Source organism: Delphinapterus leucas, chromosome 3, assembly GCF_059928025.1.
Source record: "Delphinapterus leucas isolate spDelLeu-1000000601 "Yukka" chromosome 3, BTC_Dleu_Yukka2, whole genome shotgun sequence".
In the NCBI taxonomy this organism is placed as follows: domain Eukaryota; kingdom Metazoa; phylum Chordata; class Mammalia; order Artiodactyla; family Monodontidae; genus Delphinapterus; species Delphinapterus leucas.
The window spans coordinates 31,938,240-31,960,413 of record NC_143131.1 but is presented as its reverse complement, the minus strand read 5'-3'; the positions used below and the strand labels follow the sequence as shown (position 1 = coordinate 31,960,413).

At 33.2% G+C, this 22,174-nt stretch overlaps 1 protein-coding gene across 12 annotated transcripts in view; it reads right to left on the bottom strand.

Annotated features, from left to right (window-relative positions):
• NIPBL (NIPBL cohesin loading factor) overlaps window positions 1-22,174 on the bottom strand; it is a 215,050-nt gene that overhangs the window by 85,881 nt on the left and 106,995 nt on the right. For 11 of the 12 annotated variants that reach the window (XM_089908775.1, XM_089908777.1, XM_089908774.1 and 8 more), the window contains 10 exons: window positions 14,959-15,141; window positions 10,399-10,593; window positions 10,091-10,162; window positions 9,905-9,994; window positions 8,243-8,346; window positions 4,804-4,890; window positions 2,305-2,536; window positions 1,348-1,499; window positions 705-785; window positions 143-243 (listed from right to left, as the gene is read on the bottom strand). In XM_089908775.1, coding sequence (XP_089764901.1) covers window positions 143-243; window positions 705-785; window positions 1,348-1,499; window positions 2,305-2,536; window positions 4,804-4,890; window positions 8,243-8,346; window positions 9,905-9,994; window positions 10,091-10,162; window positions 10,399-10,593; window positions 14,959-15,141 — 1,297 coding nt within the window. The remainder of the gene's footprint in view (window positions 1-142; window positions 244-704; window positions 786-1,347; window positions 1,500-2,304; window positions 2,537-4,803; window positions 4,891-8,242; window positions 8,347-9,904; window positions 9,995-10,090; window positions 10,163-10,398; window positions 10,594-14,958; window positions 15,142-22,174) is intronic. The other variant, XM_089908776.1, reaches the window with a different exon arrangement.

The following is a 22,174-nucleotide window of genomic DNA, read 5'->3' as shown; positions in this document are numbered from 1 at the left end:
CACACTGTTCTGAGACTGAATTGCCTCTCTTTTATTTGATCATCAAAATAAAAATCAGACAGAAATGATAAAGAATTAAAATATGATGGCTACAGTACAATGGAGTTCTTCATTATACTCGGACTTTGCTATAGTTAGTTACCTGAAGTTCCTTAAGCTCCTCTTGCTGGTAGGTAATCTTGCAAGTGAAGTAAAAATTTCTTCCAAAATTAACTGCCTATGTTTTTCATATCTTGAGAATACCTATTTAGTAATTATAAGATTCCAAATTTAGTTTGTTATAATTATTTGAAAATAAACAAAAATGATACTATACCATGTGATAAAAAATATTATCTGCCATTTAGAATGAAAATGTTTTCATCACCTTCGATGGCAATGACTTAATTTGCTCAACTTTTCTATCATTAATTATGACATTCTTGTAGAAGTCATAGTATGCTAGTTTCATCTAGAGGAATATGATATCTTGGGTATGAAACGTAAGCCAAGATTTAAATGATTTAAAATAATTGATTTTATAGTAAATATTAAGGAATTAACTGAAATATTTTTAAATATTTAGAAGTGTTTGAAATCTAAGGCATACTAAAACAGTCCTCACAGAAAACTCAAATCTGCATTAGTTTTTGCACATTTGGATTGAAGGATACCACTGTTATTTTTCTGAGAGATAACTAAAAATGTGAACTGATTATACTTACTGCAGTGACTAACTTAATGGCACACAATTGTAATTCACTGACATTTTCCACAAAAAATGGTGTTATTCCCATTGATGATACCTGCACAGACACAGACAGTAATCAGTACACATCTGTAAGATTTCAGTAACATTCTGCCTTACTAAATCCCAAAGCATTCATAAACTTCTGGAAAACAACGAGAGCATTTTCTTTTCCCTCATCAATCAGCACCTAGTTTTTCCTTTTGTTCCCTTTCACCCTCAAGCAAATTAGCACAGACCTTCCTTCATAGCTGCCATTCCTCTGATTTCTAACTTCTGGATTGATAAATGTCACAGGAATGTAAAAAACAAAAAATAGTTCACTGTTCTGGAAGAAGTATCCTGACACATTTTAAAGGAAATGATCATTTATCTTTCAAATAATTTACAGTTTAGAATTTATACTACATTCACCTGTCTTCTGCCCCAAACGTTTCTTTTTAAAACTTCCCTAGACTCTTATTTCTTCCATTTAGATATAAAATACTCTGAATGGAAAAAATTAACATAGTGCTGGTATTATTATTGAGTGAGCGAGGTTATACTGAACTCAATTAGGTCCCTTATTCTCCTTTATTTTTTTGGTCTAGAAATACGGAAAATGCTTGAAAAAAACTTACCTGAAGAATTGTTGTGTCTGTAAGAAGCTGTATTTCTAGTAGTTCTGATAAGCTGCTAACAATGTCACAAACTTTATTATAAAGCATTACTATTACTCTTTGCTTATGGGTAGAACATTTAGCCCGTTTTGCCTTTGAACTTAACAAACCTCCTAAAATGAAAAAAAAATCAAAACAAGGAATATATCAACTTTTAATAATGTTTATTAAAAAATAATAAAACTGCTTTCTGAATTAGAAGAACACACCTTTGTTTCCCCCCTATATAAAAATACAACTTGGCAAATAAAGCTGTCTATATATTAAAAGAGAAAATTATTCTTTAGGGAATATTCAGTTAGAAAGTCAACATTCTTGTAACAGATAATTCATGGTACATTTCAGTGGCTATTAAATTCTTGTATCTTAAGGATTACTTTATTTCTATTTTTTTCCACTGACTGGAGCAGGATATTAAGATTATATTTCCCTTGCAATCAACTTGCAATAATTAAACAACAGGTAATTAACGGTAGGTATTCGTGATCCAAGTTTGCCCTCCTCTTTAAATGTATACATGTTAACATACATGACTCATTTATAAAGATTATAAATAAGAGAAAGAATCATATATCTTTACTCAATCCATTTTGTAGATAGTATTTTGGGTAAAATTTGGGGGAAGTGATAAATGGAACCAGAAGCTACTATTACCTAGGAAAATCTCAGACCAGTAGAAATTACTTCTTATTATATGTAAATAGTTGCTAAAGAAATTATTACTGAACAAGTACTGGATTAAAACAAGTTCTATATTCTAGTCAAATGTAAGCCAGTGTTTATTACAATTTATATAATCAAACCATTTCGGTGCCATTTTAAGTCACTGCATTCTGACCCATCCGACGTGGTAAAATTATATAACAGGTAATTTTGATATTATACTAAAAAGCTATCAGTATAAAAGGGCAAACTAACCTCCATGAGGATCTAATCTGTAAACAGGATCATACTGAGGATAAAGTGTATTCTGCAAATGAAATTTAGTGTACTGTATAACTCTTTCGATTACATCCTCAATATATACAGCTTTTGGCATGTTAGGGGATGTCATAATGTTGATAGTTGTAAGACAGGCATCTGCTGATTTTGTCACTCTCTCCATAATAAGGTCTCTCCATAACCTTTCTTCTTCTTCAGTATCATTATTCTATAAAACAGTACATTGTTAATGAAATGGAAATAAACACATTTATAGGTTAAATATTTTTTAAAAATTATAATATATTTGATTTTCACGGTTGAAAACTTGGTGAGAGTTATGGTGTGTGTATGTATATTTAAAGAATATCAGGAATGAAGTACAAATACTTATATTACATTAAGTATGATTTGTTTCAATGTTTTCAAACATAATGTACTCTTATCTCCTAATTTCACCACTAAATGACATTCCAATAACAAACTTATAGTTATGTTTATCTTCTGTGTAATTTATTCAAATCTATGATTTTAGTTAAAGATCATAATTATACATAAATCATTTTGTGTTTGGGGTTAAAAACATTATGATAATATTAAAGCTTTTTAGTTCTGCTTGCTCTTGTGAGAGCAAAACAAAAATTAACAACAAAGGATAGACCCTTATTTAAAAGTAGTAAAATGTTATCGACTCAAATCACTCCTAATAACTGTTTTTCAACAATACTGTATTTTTGAAACTGAGATTAAAAAGTGGTGATTATGTAGACTACTGAAAACATAATTTATTTTCTAAAATAGATAATTCAACAACTGACAGACTATATTTTAATTTACACATCAGCAACCTGCATTACAATTGGGAAAAAGTGCTTTAAATCTTACTTTTAAAGTGAAAATTCTTCTATCACATCCTTAGTTATGAAATATCAACTCTATGTTCTAGGAATACTTGTGTATGCATGCTATTCAAAGCTTATAACATTGGGAAAAGGAATAAATAAAAATATAATATTTGTAAAACACAGAAGGCTTTCTAAATCACTCATGCCTAAAAACTCTATCTCTTTCTTTCATTTTACTACTTACATACCTACTTAAAAAAATAAAGTAACTTTTCTTTGATATTGAAATTGCTGTTTCGAAGAGTCAGTTTAGGAGGCTCATCACTCATATCAAACATTAAGGCTTAAATGCAACACACTAAATAGTGCTAAGGTTTTCAGGAATGAAAATAATTTCATTAAAACTGAGTCAGCCAGTTCTCCAGAACTGTAGATTCTTGATATTTACCACAATTTCTTGCCAAAGTGTTTTAAATAAAACGTGTAGACTAAAAATGTAGTATATTGCCACACAGGTCCTCTAATCCCTTAGTTTCTATGATTCAAAAACTAATTTAAAAAGGGCATTGGAAAAATATGGATATATTTAATAAAGCATAGAAATGCCACCTGACATTATTTCTCTACATTTTTAAATTCCATGTAGATCACTTAGCACTCCTGTGGCTTCTGCAAACATCAAGAACATTTCCCTCACGAGATATAATCCAGTGCATGTGCTAAATACATATAGTATATATGTACATATGAGAATGGAAGTATTATCTACCAAAACTGTTAACAGTGGTTACTGCTGGATGAAAATGGAACCTTTCTGTTTTTTGTGTTTTGAAAATTTTCTATAATACACTACTTTTGTAATCAGTCATTTAAAAATAAAGAAATTTCATTAACTCAAAACATTCCCAGATCCTTATCTCTTACATTAAATTCCTATAAGAATTAGTGTTTGAATTCATTAATGTTAGACACCAAGATCAATTCAAATGCACATATGATTTTGAAAGTCTGCTATAATGCTAGGAAGGTAGATCCCAGTTCATAAATCATTATACCACGTTGCCACTGCTTTTGATAAAACACACTAAAATGTAATGACAGCTGCAGTTAACATTTATTGAGAACTTATAATGTGCCAGACATTGTTAAGTAGGTTACATGGATTAATTTATTTAATATCCTTTCAACAACCATTTGAGCTAGATATAAAAACAATACATAAGGATTAACATTTTAGGATACATTAGGAAATCACCATAAGGTTTCCAACTATTTATTTCTCCAGGGAAGTTCAAGGAAAAGAATTACTACCTACTAACATTTTATAAATGAAAAGACATTTTAAACACTCATCCACTTACAAAAGGAAGAGCATAATGTAATATTAAAGAATGGTCTTTTGAATTGAATGAATTTACATCTGTTACTATTCATATTTATATCAAAGCTGTGAACTGATAATGTGTAACATTAATTTTAAACAGCTAAAAATCCAATTCTAACTGCAAGGCTAAATGTGAACTAGTAAATGTGGTAACAACCTCAAATTACTGAAATTTGGAATTTTCCCTATAAATCAAAGTTCCATATGAAAAATGTTACATCTTAACAATAGAAAGGGTAAAATTAACAACATGGATCTTAAACTTACATGATTTAACAAAGTGGAGAGCTTTGACCCATCTTGAATATTCTTCTCCAAGATATTTAGGACTTTCACAGTTTTGTCAGTGGAAAGCTAAAATTGAAGCATAAATTCTTTCATCAATCATTGGTAAATGTAATAAATTATTCAAGAACTATTCTGTACAATTATTCCCTTTGGCCAATGGAATATACAGCATTAACACCCTCTTAAAGAGTGGAAAAATACAACTCTCCTACTTAGATCCTCTACTAAAATCTGATTATGTAGAGAACTTAATTACTTGTTTTTGAAAGACAGATAGCAAACACAGAATGGGCACATATGTATGTTACTAACTCAAATCTTACCACATAGCTAGTTAAGACTGAATTTGTTCTGATGTCTGGCCCCTTGCTCTTATGAAAGTGACACTGAACATGCATACAAACACACAGGCACAAACACACACTCTCTAAACATTTCATCTGTTGAATTAATTATAACATGGTTTCCACACTACAATGTTATTTAGCGGGTGTCTTAAAATCCCAGGTAATATTTTGAATAACAGAAGCCTGAATCTGAGAACGATAAAAGTTACAAATGTGATAACACTGCTTTATTTGGTAGAAATTTTTCTTATTTTTAAAATAACTGTTTCATTTCTTACAAATAATGTTTCCTATATTTAAAAACTTAATAGTTGATTTAGAGGTTCTGCGAGGAAGCAACTGTTACTCATTCCCTTGACTGAACAGGTCTCCTTTTAGACTCTTATCATGCAGCTAGGACACTTACTGGAATCAGCCAGAAGAGTCAAATGGGAGCATCAACAGAATAACCTGACATTAAGTACATTTTGATTATTCGTATGCTGGCTTACAGAAAAAATTTCCTCCAAATATTGCTTTAGATAATTTCACAACAGATTAAACTACTGAGACTTTTGGTAAACCGTCCATGCTTTGAAAATATTCAGCAAATTCACCTTTTGAAATAGAAATATTAGCTACATGTAACTATAGAACTTATGAAATAAAACCTAAGATTGGCATTGGCACTTCAGAAAACTGAAGCCATATTCCTGTATACAAAAGAAATCAACATATTCCTCATTGCACACAGTAATAGCAATGTAAACTAATAGTACATTAATTCTTGGTTAATTATGTGATATGTCTGTATAGCTTTAAAAACCAAACTCAAGGAACCTTTGTGCACTGTTGGTAGGAATGTAAATTGGTGCTGCCACTATGGAAAACCGGTATGGAGGCTCCGCAAAAAAATAAAAATAGAACTACCATATAATCAAACAATTCCACTTCTGGGTACATATCTGAAGAAAACAAAAACACTAACTTCATAAGCTATATGCACCCCTATGTTCAGTAGAGCATTATTTACGATAGCTAAGACATGGAAGCAACCAAAGTGTCCACTCCACTGGTAGATGAATGGATAAAGAAAATGTGGTGTGTGGGTGTGTGTGTGTGTGTGTGTGTGTGTATTCAGCCATGAAAAAGAAGGAAATCTTGCCATTTGCAACAACATGGATGGAACTTGATGGCATTATGCTAAGAGAAGTCAGACAGAGAAAGATAAATGCCATTATGATCTCACCTATATGTGGAATCTAAAAAAAAAGAATTCATAGATATAAAGAACACATTGGTGGTTGCTAAAGGTGGGAAGTGGAGGTGGGTGAAGTTGGTGAAGGTGGTCAAAAGGTACAAATTTCCAGTTATGAGATAAGTACGTCCTGGGAATATGATGTACAGCACAGTGACTATAGGTAATAATGCTGCAGTTTATATTTGCAAGTTGCTAAGAGAATAGAACTTAAAGGTCTCATCATAAGAAAAAATCTGTAACTATGTGTGGTGATGATGTTAACTAGATTTACCGTTGTATCATTTTGCAATACATACAAATATTGAATTGTTACCTTGTACACCTGAAACTAATATAAATGAATACAAAGTGAGTAAGTGATTATATCTTAACTTTGGAAAAAAACATTAAAATATTTCCCAGTCTACTTTAAAACTCAATAAATAAGTTTAATTTGTTGAGAGGATAAATTCTTCAGGTAAATATAGTCTTCTATTAATTCTTTTACTATTCCTGGAGAACAAATCATTATCTCTACATTATAGACTAAGAAACTTAAGACTTAAGAGTAGATAATTGTGTATAAGAGGAGACTGATTAGAAGATGAGGAGAGAGGATTTGTCTTGAAATTATATTTGCATAGCAATCATGCAGTGGTTTAGGGGGTGACTGGTAGCTCATAAAGATTATGGGAAGCTAGCCCTTGATGCTGTCACTATTGTTTAAAGTTATTATTAATGAAAAAATATTCTACTATTCCATTAGTGTAATGAGACTACTCAGCAACAGAGAGCTCAGAGGAAAGACAACTCACGAAAGTCATTATAAAGCCTACAGCAATGAGGTTCTGTACTTATTAACAATTAATGTGTTAACAGACACAGAGAACAGACTTGTGGTTGCCAAGGGGGTGGGGGAGTGGGGAAGGGAAGGACTGGGAGTTTGGGATTAGCAGATGCAAGCTATTATATATAGGATGGATAAACAACAAGGTATATAGCACGGGGAACTATATTCAATATCCTGTGATAAACTATAATGGAAAAGAATCTGAAAAAGAATATATATAGATGTATAACTGAATCACTTTGCTGTACAGCAGAAATTAACACATTGTAAATCAACTATACGTCAATAAATAAACTAAAAAAAACCCCAACAATTAATGTGTTAAAACCGTGGCTTTACTCTTTCACCAATGTAAATGGCTAAAGGAAATGTCAAAGAAAAATTTAGTGTATTTCTGCATTTAAATAATCTAAATATGTGAGACAATGAAAAAACAAACAGTGACAAAAATCCAGGACTGTGCCTCTTTCAATGAAAAAATGATTTTCTTTAGAATGATTGCAGAATATTTCTTGGAGTCAAGCTTTGTTGTTGTTGTTGTTTTTTTTCTTTTTTCTAAGAAATAATTCTGGGGACTTCCCTGGTGGCACAGTGGTTAAGAATCCGCCTGCCAATGCAGGGGACACAGGTTCGATCTCTGGTCTGGGAAGATCCCACATGCTGTGGAGCAACTAAGCTGTGTGCCACAACTACTGAGCCTGCGCTCTAGAGCTCGAGAGCCACAACTACTGAAGCCCATGCACCTAGAGCCCGCGCTCCTCAACAAGAGAAGCCAGTGCAATGAGAAGCCTGTGCACCACAAGGAAGACCCAATGCAGCCAAAAATAAATAAATACAATAAATAAATATATTTTAAAAAAATAAATAATAATTCTGTTACACTCTCAGAAGGCAACCATGAATTTTCTTTTCATCATTACTTACTTTATGTAAACTTTGCAATTTACCTTTAAAACTTTAATTTCAATTAAGTAAAGTTATAAATTTTACTTTAGTAGATACCTTATCCATTATACCCATTGCTTTAATTTTAGCAGATTCACTGCCAAGTTCGTTAAGTTGATGTTTTCCTAACAGCAGTTCCTGAGGAATTTCATCATCATCACCTGAAAAACCAATCCAAACACACACAGTTTAGGTAAAAGAAACAGCTCAAAATAGTAAGCTTTATTTCTTAATAATTTCTGGATATACAAACAGATATAAACAAACTAAAATAACATCCTAGGACGCCTCTGTAAACCTCAAGCAAACCCTGAATGAAAGGGGACAGAGGTTAAAATTAGAGCTCTAAGATGGGAAGATGAGATATCTTATCTTTACTACTTTATGACCCTTCTCAACCAAACTCTCTGCCCCAGGAGGCTGACCTGTATGGACTACATCAACAGTCTCCCATGCCCTCTGGCTTCTGTTTGGGTTCAGCCAGTGGGTTGCCCTGTCAGAAGATCAAAGAGAAGGAGAGTGAGGTCAGGGTATTTATATCCCTGACTCCTTCCTTGCAAGGTCTGCTCAAGCTGCCTATGTCCTCTGACCAAAAGATTACTTCTTTTTTCACGGCAACCTATTCTACAACTTTTTTTCCTTTTCCTATTGACTGAGTTCTGTTGATTTCACTTTACCCTTGTTCCTTTGGGTGTAGGGATGGTATAAAAGTTCAAAGTCTGGGTTTTGGCTGTATTCTGCCCCAATCTTTGTAATCAGTCTCTTTGTAAATAACTCCTTCTCAAATTATCCTAATTTGAGAGTGCCATATGACTTCCTGTTGGGATCTTAAATGACATGTAAGACAGTTTCCCAGCACAGAATTGGAAAGTTTTAGAAATGATGAGATAGATACTTCAAATAATGGGGAAATGCATTAATGATACTTAGGCAAGTAACTGTCACAAAAACAAATACTTTTAAAATAAAGGGTAATATACCTTTTAATGCATTTTCAAATAGATGTGCTAATATCAGAATTATTGTACGTCATCTAGCTTTTGTATAAATTAGTGTTTGTATCTACTGAAAGTGGCATAAAATTGTTGAGTAGCTCTAAACACTGTAAGCAGTGTTTTTTATAAGCCTAACGCCTTTAGATCTATAGATATGAACTTTACATATTACCGTAAATGTAATATTACATTAATCCTACTGTATTGATTGCTTTTCTATTTTGTTTTCCATATTAGATTCCGTATTACTTAAAGCCAGAGGTTGGGGTATTTATCTCTGTACCTCTTGCACTTAACATACTACTGACAAGCAGCAATTATTTAATAAATATTGGCTTTTAGAATAAATTAAATATGTTCCTATTTCTACATCTTTACTCATATTAGTACCCATCTTATCTAGGGCCCATTCAAGTTTCATCTGCATAAAGGCTTTACTAATTACTCTAACCTACTGTGGTAGCTGCACTCTCAGGACTCTTAAAAAAACACTAACACTTAACTAATTTAATACTTGATTTTTATACCAAAGTTTTCAGTTACTTGATAACACAGACTAGACTTGACTCCACAGCTAGGTTTCAAGTTTCTTAAGAGCACAGACCATGCCTCTGTACTCTGTATCCACTAGAGTAACTGGCAGAAAGCTTAACACATAGGTAAATCATATCTTAAATTCAGTTTATATTTAGAGGTAAACAAATATATTTTAAAATGATTTTACCAAATGCAGTAAAATCCATATCTTCTAAATTATCCAAAATATTCTCTATTGAGGCTGTGAATCTCTTAAAAGTTGAAGAATCCATCATTTCTGGAACAGAGGAAAAGAAACCCAAAACTTATTATCCACATTCCAAGTAGAAAACTGAAGTTGAAGACTATGAATAAAGACAAACTAAAATGTTACCTTCAGGTGTTAATTTTGGTTCATAAGCTTTCCGCTTCTTCTGTTTTTCTTTTTTCTTCATTTTTCTAGCAACTAAAATGAACAAAAAGAAATACTGAAATGCAGTAATTACAACTTAAAATATATGTATTTGTTTCACTTTCTTCCTGAACATTAAATACTTTAACAATAATCATTGCCAATCCAAACTTTTGTCTTGATTAAAAATTAGTTATTAGTCCATAAAAAAGGTATAAAAATTCTTCAAAGTTAAAGCCCTAAATTTAAAACCAGCTTATGTAAGAAATCCGTTGACACTGATGAATTACCCTCACTAAGGCTGGGAGGAGGAGAATAATCTTCCATGTCAGAATCTGACGGGCTTCGGTTTCGATAACGACCACCTGAACTCCTTCTTCCTTCATGAGAATGGCCACTTCTCCTATGATCCCCAGAGCTTCTTCTGTCACGCTCTTCATATTCCCAAGCTTTATCATCATCTTTTTTATGTCGTTTCCTAGAGGCTAGAAGCAAATCCCCATGACAAATAATTTACCTCATTTAAAAGACTATTAAAACTTGTACTTTAAAATGAATTACATGGAAGAAAAAAATCTTCATTGTGTGGGTCTAGGAAATTCTGAATCATTCTGTTTAAGCAGAAATATAAATTGTGGTACAGAAATGGTATCACTTATTTTAGCATTTATCTAGATTTAGAAAATTTTACATGAAATGGGTTTGCTAATAAATGTAGATAGGAATGTTCTGGGAATTAAACCACAGTGCTCATTTCAAAGAGGTATTCAGTGAGTCAGTAAAGATAATATCTAAACTTCAGGGTTAATTAAGACATATAAAACAAACTTTATCTAGAGTTTGGATAAAAACCACAAACACCTTTAAGCATTTGGATTGTTAATGGGGAGTGGGGTTTGGAGGAAAAGTAAACTTTTGAGAAAGTGTTACAGAATGTGGGTAACCACGCATACTGTCAATTAACAGCCAAGTTAAGCCCACAACTCAGCTATAAATTCAACAAACTCTGATAACCTAACATCACAAACTACAAAGACAGAATAAACCTGTATAGTTGTAAATACTCACATATTGAATTCAGTTCTCCAACAATATACTTGCTTAAACCCAAGGAGACAACTTGTGAGCTTATGCATGCTAGGTAAGCATATTTATGTATGTTACCTTCAATCCCTTCCCCATTCTTCCAGAGGTATAAGCATTCTGCTAAAATCATCAGTACTGACAGGAGCCTCTAGGCAGAACTGGCAAACAGAGCTCATCTGACACATCAACTCTGATCAACTGGTAGTAGCTGCCTAAAGCATAATGTTGAGAATAATTCTGAGCCCTGAGACAAAGCACTATATTTCAGCAAGAAAGACTGATTAGAAATGCCTGTCCAGTGAGAAATGGAGGGAATACAAGTGAAAAATATTTACTATACCTGCTCTAGAGTATAAGCACTACCACGTTAAAACCAGGACAGAGAACTGATATGTTCTACATCTTGGGATCATACACTGGTTGTTGGAGTGACCACTTGTTGCTGACAGTGAATTACTTTCTAGTCTGTTAATCTGAATCTGACTCCCTTGCTTTCTTGTGACTCGCTTCTATTCTGAATACTTAACTATGACAAATACCCAAGTATTTAAGACAAAACTCTTGCTTGAGTCCCTAGTCCCCTATTTGGCTTAGATTTAAGGATGCCAACCTTTGGCCCATGCACTCTATGCTTATGCCGATGTCCTTCTGTGTGGGTAATCAATGTCTATACCTTGGCTAATCTTACCTTTATATGCTGCCCTAGTTATTCCTATTCAAGAATCTACTGACAGCATGGCAAAGATAATTTTGTTTCCTCTTCTTTGTGGTCATAGGTTTGGCATAGCAAGAGGACGAATGTAAATGGATGTATTTAAATCTTCAGTGATTTTCTTCATAATTAGGCAAAAATCTGACTATGAAATATATGAAGGAGAGGCAGGATTTCCCCTCTTTTATGATTAGTGTGCCCTGGAACATTCTCTTAGTGAGGGGTTGTCTCATATACTAATAAAAGTAGGTGTGTATGCATGTGTCAGAGAAACAGGTCGTTTATGTATAGCATTCACTAAACGTTTTTTCAACAAGTACCGAAATATCTACTTTGAGGAATGACAACTAACAAGCAAACTTGTTCAGAAAGTAGTATTCTATGACCTCAAATATGACCTAGTCTTTTTGAATTTTAATTAATTTCATAAGAAATTTATTTCAATCCTTTAATTCTATGAGTAGAAAATGCTTGAAAAACCTTATGGTTAGCAAGTACATACAATATGCTGTATCGGTGGTAATTTTTATAGGTCTTGGAGATTTTTTTTTCACATTCATTAAACTAAGCAATTTGAAAAAAAAAGGAATGGCAAATTAAGGAAAAAAAGAAACACAACGTCTATGATACACTGTATGCTGCAATAAGGTTCTATCAGGATCCCTCCCATTCATTATGACTCGTCTGTTCATTCTCTACATGTCTTGTTACCCTGGAAGAAGCAGGGGAAGAATTCAACAGAGAGGTATGTAAAATATGACTTAGGTGTTTTCCACCCTAACCCTTTCCAAATTTCACCTGTATGTCTCTTTAGCTTCTTCTATCTCCCCTCCTCCTTCCCCAGCAACCCAGAGACTTTGTAATTGTGCTATGACTATCCAAATCTTTGTGGCCGAACTTTCAAAGCTAACCCTCACTAGTTCCCCCATCTTTCCCCCTTTCTTTCCGTAGTTTTAGATTTTTAGGGAAACCAGTTTGATTAAACTGCAATAAAATTTTGTTTCAAAAAGGTCTCTCTCTCTCAAATCAGGATAATGCTTGCTACTTATGTTCTCATAATATTTTTACATTTTGTATTGTACTCTATTTTTATTACATTATTTTTGGTGTGGTATAATGGCTATTTGGTTGTTTATGTCAGCTTCTTTCATCACTCATTTCAGTGGCCTCAGAGTCAACTTTTCTATAGTTACTTGTACAGAAATAAACCCCCCCAAACCAGGGAACTATATTCTAAGGTCTCTTGAAAAACCCAGAGAAACTTCCCTTTTTCCTAGCAGGGGCTGAAGCTAAGGTTCCCTAACTAATATTAGCTTTCAATATTTTGGGGCATAGATCCATGGCTTTTAAGATGTAATTATGTGCTCCCGTAAGATGAGACAATATCTCTCATCATAGAAAGCAAAGAACAGAGGTTGCAATGAGGGCAAACATGAGGCATGTGTGGCTCTCTCCTCTATTTTACATTTGGTGGGCTTTTCTGATTATGCTACCCTTTTTACTTAACTGTGAGGTAGCTACAAAATTCTCATCAGCTTAGCAATGCAGGCAGCCACTCTCAATTAACTGGAGTTGAAGTGTGATTTGAAATCAGTCTGCAATTAAGGAACTCCTTTTTAGTTATTCCTTTTAGAAATGGGTGAGGTATCAGGGGAAAGGAAGGAAAGTGAAGCAGAGGCATGTATATAAAGGGGAGTGAGTTTCTAGGACACCAGATCTCCTTACTCTTCTCTCTTTCCAGATCGTATGTTCCCGTATGAACAAAATGTTTGATTATAATAAAAATATTAGCTTTAGCCATTGAAATATACTGCATGTAAATACATCTCATGATAATACAAATTATAACACTTATACATATAATTAAATGTCAGATTAATTTTGCCATATTTTATTTCAATTTTAAAACTTTGTTCAGATTTGTTCAGTATTCATATCTACTGCTCATAGCTCAAGAGCTCACAATTTTGAGAAGATTAAACGAACATAGATTAAAAACTCTGGAGGTGAAGGGCTTCCATCAGCGATATACATTTTAAAATGGCAGCATGCATCTGTCCTTCCTGCCCTTGCTTGTCACACCTCAATCTACAGAAACTAGGTGGAAAAGGTAGAACACACTGGTAGTCTTCCCACTTCTTTTGGTCATAATGACTAAGTCAGTTGGCACACAAGTGAAGATCTCCCATAGTCTGTTTCCACTGAATGCCGTTTAAGTCAAACAAGGTTGCTGACCCCTCTTGGCTAGGCTCAATTCTCTTGCTCCAGTAGAAGGAAGATAGGGATAAAAGAGAAGAACTTTTTCAGTGGACCAGTAGGAAGACAGGCGAGGTATAGCAAGTCTAGTGCAAAGACAGGTGATCACAGTGTTGTAGAGAGGTAGCTGTGTAGTGAAGAAGCCAGCTCTGGAAAACAGTGAAACAAGGGAGGAATTCCAGGACACAGCTGGGCAAAAAGGAGAAGCCAGGTCCAAACCACACAGATAATTGGCAATGTGGCTAATCCATTCATAATTTAGTGATAGTATGGTTTAAAATATTTCTTCATCTGGCTATCTCCTACGTGTCCTTCAAGACTCAACTCAAGTGTCACCTCTTCCAGTAAGCGTTCTCTGAACCCCAGTATAATTTTGATGCCAATCCAATGTGCTCCCACAGCACCCTGGATTTACTATTATCATTGCACTCTTCTCACTGTACTACAATTGTTTACATATTTCCCCCATTAGACTGAAGGCTCTTCAAAGATAGGGGCCACATCCTATTTGTTATATTTTTATTCTCACTGCCTAGCAGATAGTAAGAGCTCAATAAATGTTTGCTAAATGCATATAGAGGCATACTTGTGTTATCTGACACTAATTATAACTCATTAAAAATTTTTTTCTTGGTGCCAACTGATCTCATCTTTCACACATTTTTAAGTATAAAGAAAAAACTTGCTATACTATATTATGATCACGGTACTCTTGCTAACCCCCCAAAATTATAAATGAAACAAACATATCAATCTGCTTTTTAATTCTAAAGTAATAATAAAGTTATATACTTACATTCAAAAGCTTCATCACTATCATTATCTTCATCTGAACTGATTTCAGCATATTTTGGTTTCTCATTAACTGTGCTACGCTTGCGTTTATTCATTTTCACACGTTCACAAAGTGGCATGGTGGATTCAATTTCTGCCAGGAGTTCGGGGGGTAATTCTTTTAACACTGATTGATCTATACTACCTATTAATAAAAGGTAAGAAAAAATATAAATCTGAAGATAAAAGGGAAATTTTAACTAAATTAAGCACAATGAAAATGAAATATTTATGTAAGTTTTCTAAGTCACTTTTGTATTTTAATAAGACACGTTCATATTTACAACTCTAACAGTCTTAACCCTAATCTGATAATGCAGCTTTTAATACATATATCATCATATAGCAACTTTTAAAATACATACTTATTATCATAGCAATGGAGGGTAGTTATATCATCAATTTTTATTACAATTAGTGCCTTCATTTGTCTGCATTGACTAAAAACTTTCTGAAACTAGAGATCCACTTGCATTATCAGGTGTATTTGTAGTCGGGGGTACATCTCACATTCTTGGTAGCACCCAAATTTGTTTTATAGAGGTCTGGAGCAGTTAGTTTGAAAGCAATGCTATCCATCAGTACAGATGAGAAGAGTTGGAAGACACTTATCACCTCATTCTCTTCTACTTAACACTTGCTTCTTATCCGCTATCATCCTGGTGGCCCTGTGCGGGGGCTGTGACAAGGTTTTATATGCTTTTACCCATCACTGTCTATTTGAGAGGCACGGTAATGCCTTTACTGTTACGGAAAATTTCCTCAAACAGATAAACCAAAATATGCATTTAACTGAACATAACAGGAACATGAAAGGCAAGATAAATGGAAAACAATAATATATAAATGTCAATAACTGAAAAGAGTAAATTCAAGCCTGTTATGAAATAAATTCATATTTTTCCAGAGTAAAGACAGGATAAACATATATCAACAAAATATAATTAGAACTATTAACATAATATTAACTATTTAATCCTACACACATATACACAAACACACAAACAGCTGCTATGAAGAAATAAATCCATAACATCCTGTTGAGAGCTTAAAAATAAAGCAGAACTAGAAAAAGTTATTTATTCAGGATAATTTGTCCTTGATGACTAAAGATGACAATTTAAACTTAACCATGCAAATCTTTGAGTGGAAGTATAAAAATGATGTCTTACCTGCTAAATTTTAAGAACTGGGAGCAAAGAGTACCTTAGTGGTTTACAGCAGGAAGTATTAGTAACTATAATCAACATTAAGACTATAACATTCAAATGATAATAAAGAATAAAAATAAATAATTCCAAAAATAAATGGGTATTGATTAAGACAATTTAAAAGCCTCAAGAATATACAATACTAATAATTTAAGAATATGAAACATACATTATTAATCTCAAATGAAGAATAATCCTTTTTTTGTTCATCATGAAACTTTTATTCAACATCATGGAGTTATTTCAGTAACTGTTAACCTCTATTCTTCTAAGGACACGCATAGCAACAATTTTACCCAACAAAGACGTAACACTCGTGACTAGTAATATTCCAAAGACTTCATTGCTTGGAATTGTGACATATTCATGTTGAGTTTAACTTATCTGTGTCATTTTCAAATCATGTTACATTTCTTTGTTCTGTCTTTCTTAATTTAACTGTATCTTATCAGTGAGCTCCACTTTTTAGAGTATTACTAGAGGTAAAAAATCAACTTTAGCTTTGGATCGTCAGTATCTTCAACCCCCCCAAGGTAAACACACTCTTCATCTCATTTAGAAGTCCTTAATGCTCTGAGCACCTCTAACTAAATATGTGGTTTTTTGATGGAAGGATCATGTCTTCTAGTATGTATCTTCCCCTTTCCACATGACCTATAATATTAAGTATGTATATATAGATGGTCAATAAGTGATTTCTGACTCTTTGGTTCACAATTTCTTATGTTCACTTACAGATGTACTTCCTGTATAATTTCAGAATTGCTATATTTTATACAAATGAAGACAGTTCCAAATTCTTTTTAATGGAAATTCTTTTTTGTACTACATGAAACATAACCTTTTGGAGTCTATAAATATGGATAACCCAAAGTATTTGGCTTTTAGTTCACCATGAGATTTTTCTTTAAGAAGCAGTTTACCTAATTGTTATGTTCTGCTTAAATTTCCATTCACAAAGATATGCTGACTTGATAAAATATCATAGAATTATTCTGCAGATAAATATACAATAAATAATCAAGGGTTAAGATATGTATGGGTACTTGCACTCTCTTTACAATGGTTTATTATATCCCAAGAACAAGGACTCTGCTCTCTTCGTTCTCTTTAAAAAAAAAAAAAAATCAGCACAATAGCCAAATACAGAAAATTTATGTCTTATATCTGATAAAGCAGGTAACAAAGTTTATTCATTATAGTTTACCATTTCTTATTCCCTAAATTAAAAATAATACTATCAGATTTAAGAGCTCTACTATTCTGTACATCATTTTAACCTCTGTACAATGCTGAAAGTTACGGCAGTATATTTCAAAGACCAACTGTTCCACTTCTAAAGATGACCAACTTAAAAAAAAAAAAAAATCCAGCAATGGTTAATGTCTCTCAGTATACTGTCCTCCAAAAGTGGACTGCCTCATTTTGAATAGAGATATCTCTTCCACAGTTTTATGTATTTTCTGTATTTCTTCCTTTTCATAAAACACTTTATAAATTGACTCAGCCAGGTCCCTTGATTATAAAGGGTAAGCAATAAAATGCTTGACATTCCCATACTCACACTCAGGATCTTTAATACATGAAAGTTTGGATAACTGACTCAGCTTCAAGAGAAATGAAAAAACGTGAGTACTGCAAATGATCCCTAGAACATATCTGGTTACGTTCTTTTCCCTGAATTAGGTAGGAAATAGTCCTTTAAATAATGCAAATACAGTGTTTAACTGGCTACCTCTTAATATGTTGATGATTTTAGAGATTATTGTTGTTTGCTGAGCTATTTGTTCTTAAAACCTTCAGACTGCTAATACTTTATGATTATCTTTCTCACCTCATTTCTCTCATCCCAGCTACTTTATGCTTTACATCAGGTTGTTTGAAATACCACAAAATATTAACTTACTGGCTTGAGGGATAATGCCATTTAGTCACAATTTTGTTTGGCACCACACTTCTGTAGATATATATTCCATTAGATACAGTGTATCTCTGTTTTCTGGCTCTAATAAAACTAAAGAATACATTTAATTCTAGATGTGCTACATTTTAGCAACCTTGGTTTTCCAGTATAAATCACTCATACTAGCTAGCACATTTACCAGATTATTAAAACCAGAAGTCATCAAAAGACTTAAAAGTCCCAAAGAGTCACTGATTTGATAACTAACATTGTGTTCTGTCTGTTTCTTTAAATGCAGAAACAACCCTGAGATTAAAATAAATCACTTCAATCAATGAACTCTTTAGCACTGAAGCTTCAGACAATGGAAGCCAGTTGTGTTCAGAAACAAACCAAGAAACTCACATAAACCTCCAAATTTGGTAAGTCATAAAAAAACCTTAAGTAGGCATAATGTAGTTCAGTGACAATCCTTCTAATAACCTAGCACAAATGGATCTTTTACTTCAATCAGGGTCAAAAAGAAAAAAAAAAGTTCAAAAGTGCAGGTTGTCAATCTGCCCCTCTTGGAATCCTAAGTTAATATGGTTTGAAGACATATATTTTTTGGTGCAAATGGTTTCTAAATGCAAGTCAACTTCTTTATTGGAAGCCACTAATAGGAAGAGCATCCAAAGAGTATGAAATGCTGATGACACAGCCTTGAAAAAAGTTAACATTTGGGAGGCAGAAACAAAGGGAGGCAACGTGAGGAGAAGCCAAAAAAACGTGGGGTTTAACTATGAGACCAGAACACTGAATGTTCCTTCCACAGGCACCCCCAACGTTACCTAATCTGATGCAGAACAAGGGGTGAAGAGGAAGACTGTGCACTAACAGCCAAAATCCAAAGTGAACGTAGGGACATTGAATATTGATGAATAAAAGTGCTGAGGTCACAAAACACTGACCTTAGACAAAGAACTCTGACATGTATTTTATCAATTATTTGGAAAGAGCAATAGCAAACTAGGAAAAAGGAGATATTACTTTTTGGTGCTAAGGCTCCTTGGTTGAGTGAAAATGAGGGGAGTGAAATTCACATCTTCTACAGTAGATGTTAACAGTCATCAGGATAATAAGGGGGTGGGATCTGTTTATAACTGAAGAGGAGGTCTTAATTTAAGGAAAGAGGGGATCAGGTAGACTACACCCTCTGGAAGAAAAGGATCAAGAAATAACTGAAAGGTATGTTTTTTTGTGATGGTTCAGGATAAAAAGAAATGATGTATAATGAGATAATCAGGTTTAAAGTTGTCATAATTTTGGTAAAGAGGCAGAAATCCTAAGCATTAGCTAGAAGCTTGTTCAGGATTATTATTTTTTTAATTTAAAAAGAAAGACTAGTTATTCATTTGTGGCTATGGAGCAGTCATCAGGGTCAAATTTGAAGCTATTCTCTTCCTGATGGTCTTTGAGAAATACTCCTGAAACTAATGTAAATCATCATTATATAATCACTATATAAAGAATGCTGTAACCTAAGAACTGGCAAGTCTCCCTTTAAATTTTAGCCAGCAATTTTTCAAGTTGCAGATTGTGACCCATAAGCAAGTTGTGGAATCAGTTTTGTAGGTGTTGACTAGCAATATGTTTAAAATGAAAGAGAAGATGTTAGTATTATGCCTGTAGTAAAGGTAGGTGTTGTTATTATGTGTTTGTATGTGCATATTAGGTCACAACATGCATCTTATTTGTCTTAGGTCACAATCAAACTTTATGGTTGCCATGTTTCTCAAAACAGGAATCAATTCAAATTGAAAAGGTCCTTCTAACTTAATCTACCCAATGTTTCTTTTTTTCTTTTTTTTGGCCATGCCAGGCAGCTTGGGGGATTTTAGTTCCCTGACCAGGGATTGAACCCATGCCCCCTGCAACAGAAGCGTGGAGCCCTAACCACAAGACCGCCAGGGAATTCCCAGCCCATTGTTTCTTAAACTACAGGTTCAGTGAAAAATAAACTATAATTTAAATAATATACTCAAATCAAATTGATTCTACTCATTATAAGTTGACAGCATATTCACTACCTTAAGGTGATAGAATATTCACTACCTTATGTTGATAGAATATTCACTACCTTGTATCAGAGAACTTAATTATCTACATTTTTAAGTCTGATATAAAAGTTGCCAATACTACACTTTTGAAGCCCTGTTACAATAAAACCTTGGATTACTCAGAAATTACTCTTTTAATTATTTTTTATGTAAACCTTTCTAAAAAAGCACTTTATGCATCTTTTTTTAACAAGACAAGTTTCTTGACTCATGATCATCATTGAAAAGATCAAGTTTTCCACTTTGCTTTACATGGCAATGCCTTTAGGAGTTAACTGCTATGCATAAGACTGTTCGAAATGATATAAAATGATCTATGCTTTCCTTCTGAGTTCTGTAGGTCTGCTTGCAATTTGCTGAAATGTGTACACTCAGATTCTGCTAACAGTGTAGAATATATAACACACAGCAAATGGTGTTCAAATCCTTCAACCCATTTATACCATCCTTGGAAATTTATTCCAAGGAAATTTGTATAACAAAAGGTTCTATGAAGAAAGATGTTTAGATCAGTTTTATCTATTGTAATATCAAAATGTCCAACAACAGGGGAACACAGTGGAAGAGTAAATCATATTAAGTATAATTATGAACAATGTTAGTACAGAGATAGTAAATGTAAAGAAAACAGAATGCAAAATGATAGGTATACTACATTGCACCTTTGTAAAAGATATTTGTAACAGGAGTTGAAGGAAATGAATGCTAATATTATACCAACTTGAGATGAATTTTCCTAAAGAAATAAAAGTTATATTTTATGGAAACAAGAAAAAGGTCAATGATTATTTGTGAGGGATTAGGAGATATTTCATGAACACAGTGGGTTTTCAACAGAGATGAGGTGGAGTGAGGTAGAGGATGGAGAACAGGGGACAAGCACTAGGAACTGGTAGCCCTTTTACAGCATTCCAGCTCTGTCTGCTCTGGACAGAGCATGATATTCAATAGGGAGAAAAAGTAGGTAAGCCCATAAAAGTAGGTAGGGTTTAGATGTTACAGTCTTTTTGAGGAGGGACAGAATCAGAATGTACTTTAGAAATGTTACTCTAGCAGTAATTTGTGGGATGGACTGGAAGGGGAAAGACATTAGAAAGGAAACCTTCTAAGAGATATTCAATATGTCTCGGGAGAAAAGTAAGTAGATGCCACGAATTTAACCATTTTCGAAAAGTGGTAATGTTACTATTATATACTTATCATGCCAAACTTTAGAAAGGAATATTTAGCTCAAAATAATATTAACTATTTAACATGTTTAAGATCACGAAGAAACCAGAAAATATGAAATCAAGGACAACAAAATTCACTGTTGACATCTGTTATTTAAATATTTTAATCAATTTGATCAAGTATTAAACTATGTTTATTAGCTATTCAACTAACTACTATTAAATTAGGTTGAATACGTAGGGAATTTTAGCAACATTTATTTTATAATATGCTAGAAAAACATTTTCTAACAACACTAGGAATGGCATATTTCCTGATTATGTTTTTACTACTAATGGCTGTAAAACAATGTTTAATTTTAACTAATCTACTCTTACCTTACTTCTGCCACATTGTACTCTAAATTAGCCAAATGTTTAACTTCTCTAAACTTGTAGTGCTTTTTCCTTCTGCCCTTGTGCTAAAACACATGTGATTCCTTATTCCTCTGGATTCATACACACCTTTTTTCTTAAGAATATTACACTATCACTGTATCTTTAGTTACCCATATTCTCCATGAGATCATAAGCTTGATAAAGTCACAGACTTGTGTTCCAGTTTGCATCATCTAGCAGAGCGCATGGGATGTTGAAGATGGCCATAAATATTTATTGAATGATTAGTGTAATCATTTGAATAAATTTGTGAGATTTTTCAAGAAATTTTTCCAATTGAAAATTCTTTTTTAAACCCTGAAAGCAGTTCTTAGTTGTTCTATATTGACAATTACAGAGAAATTATCCACAAAAT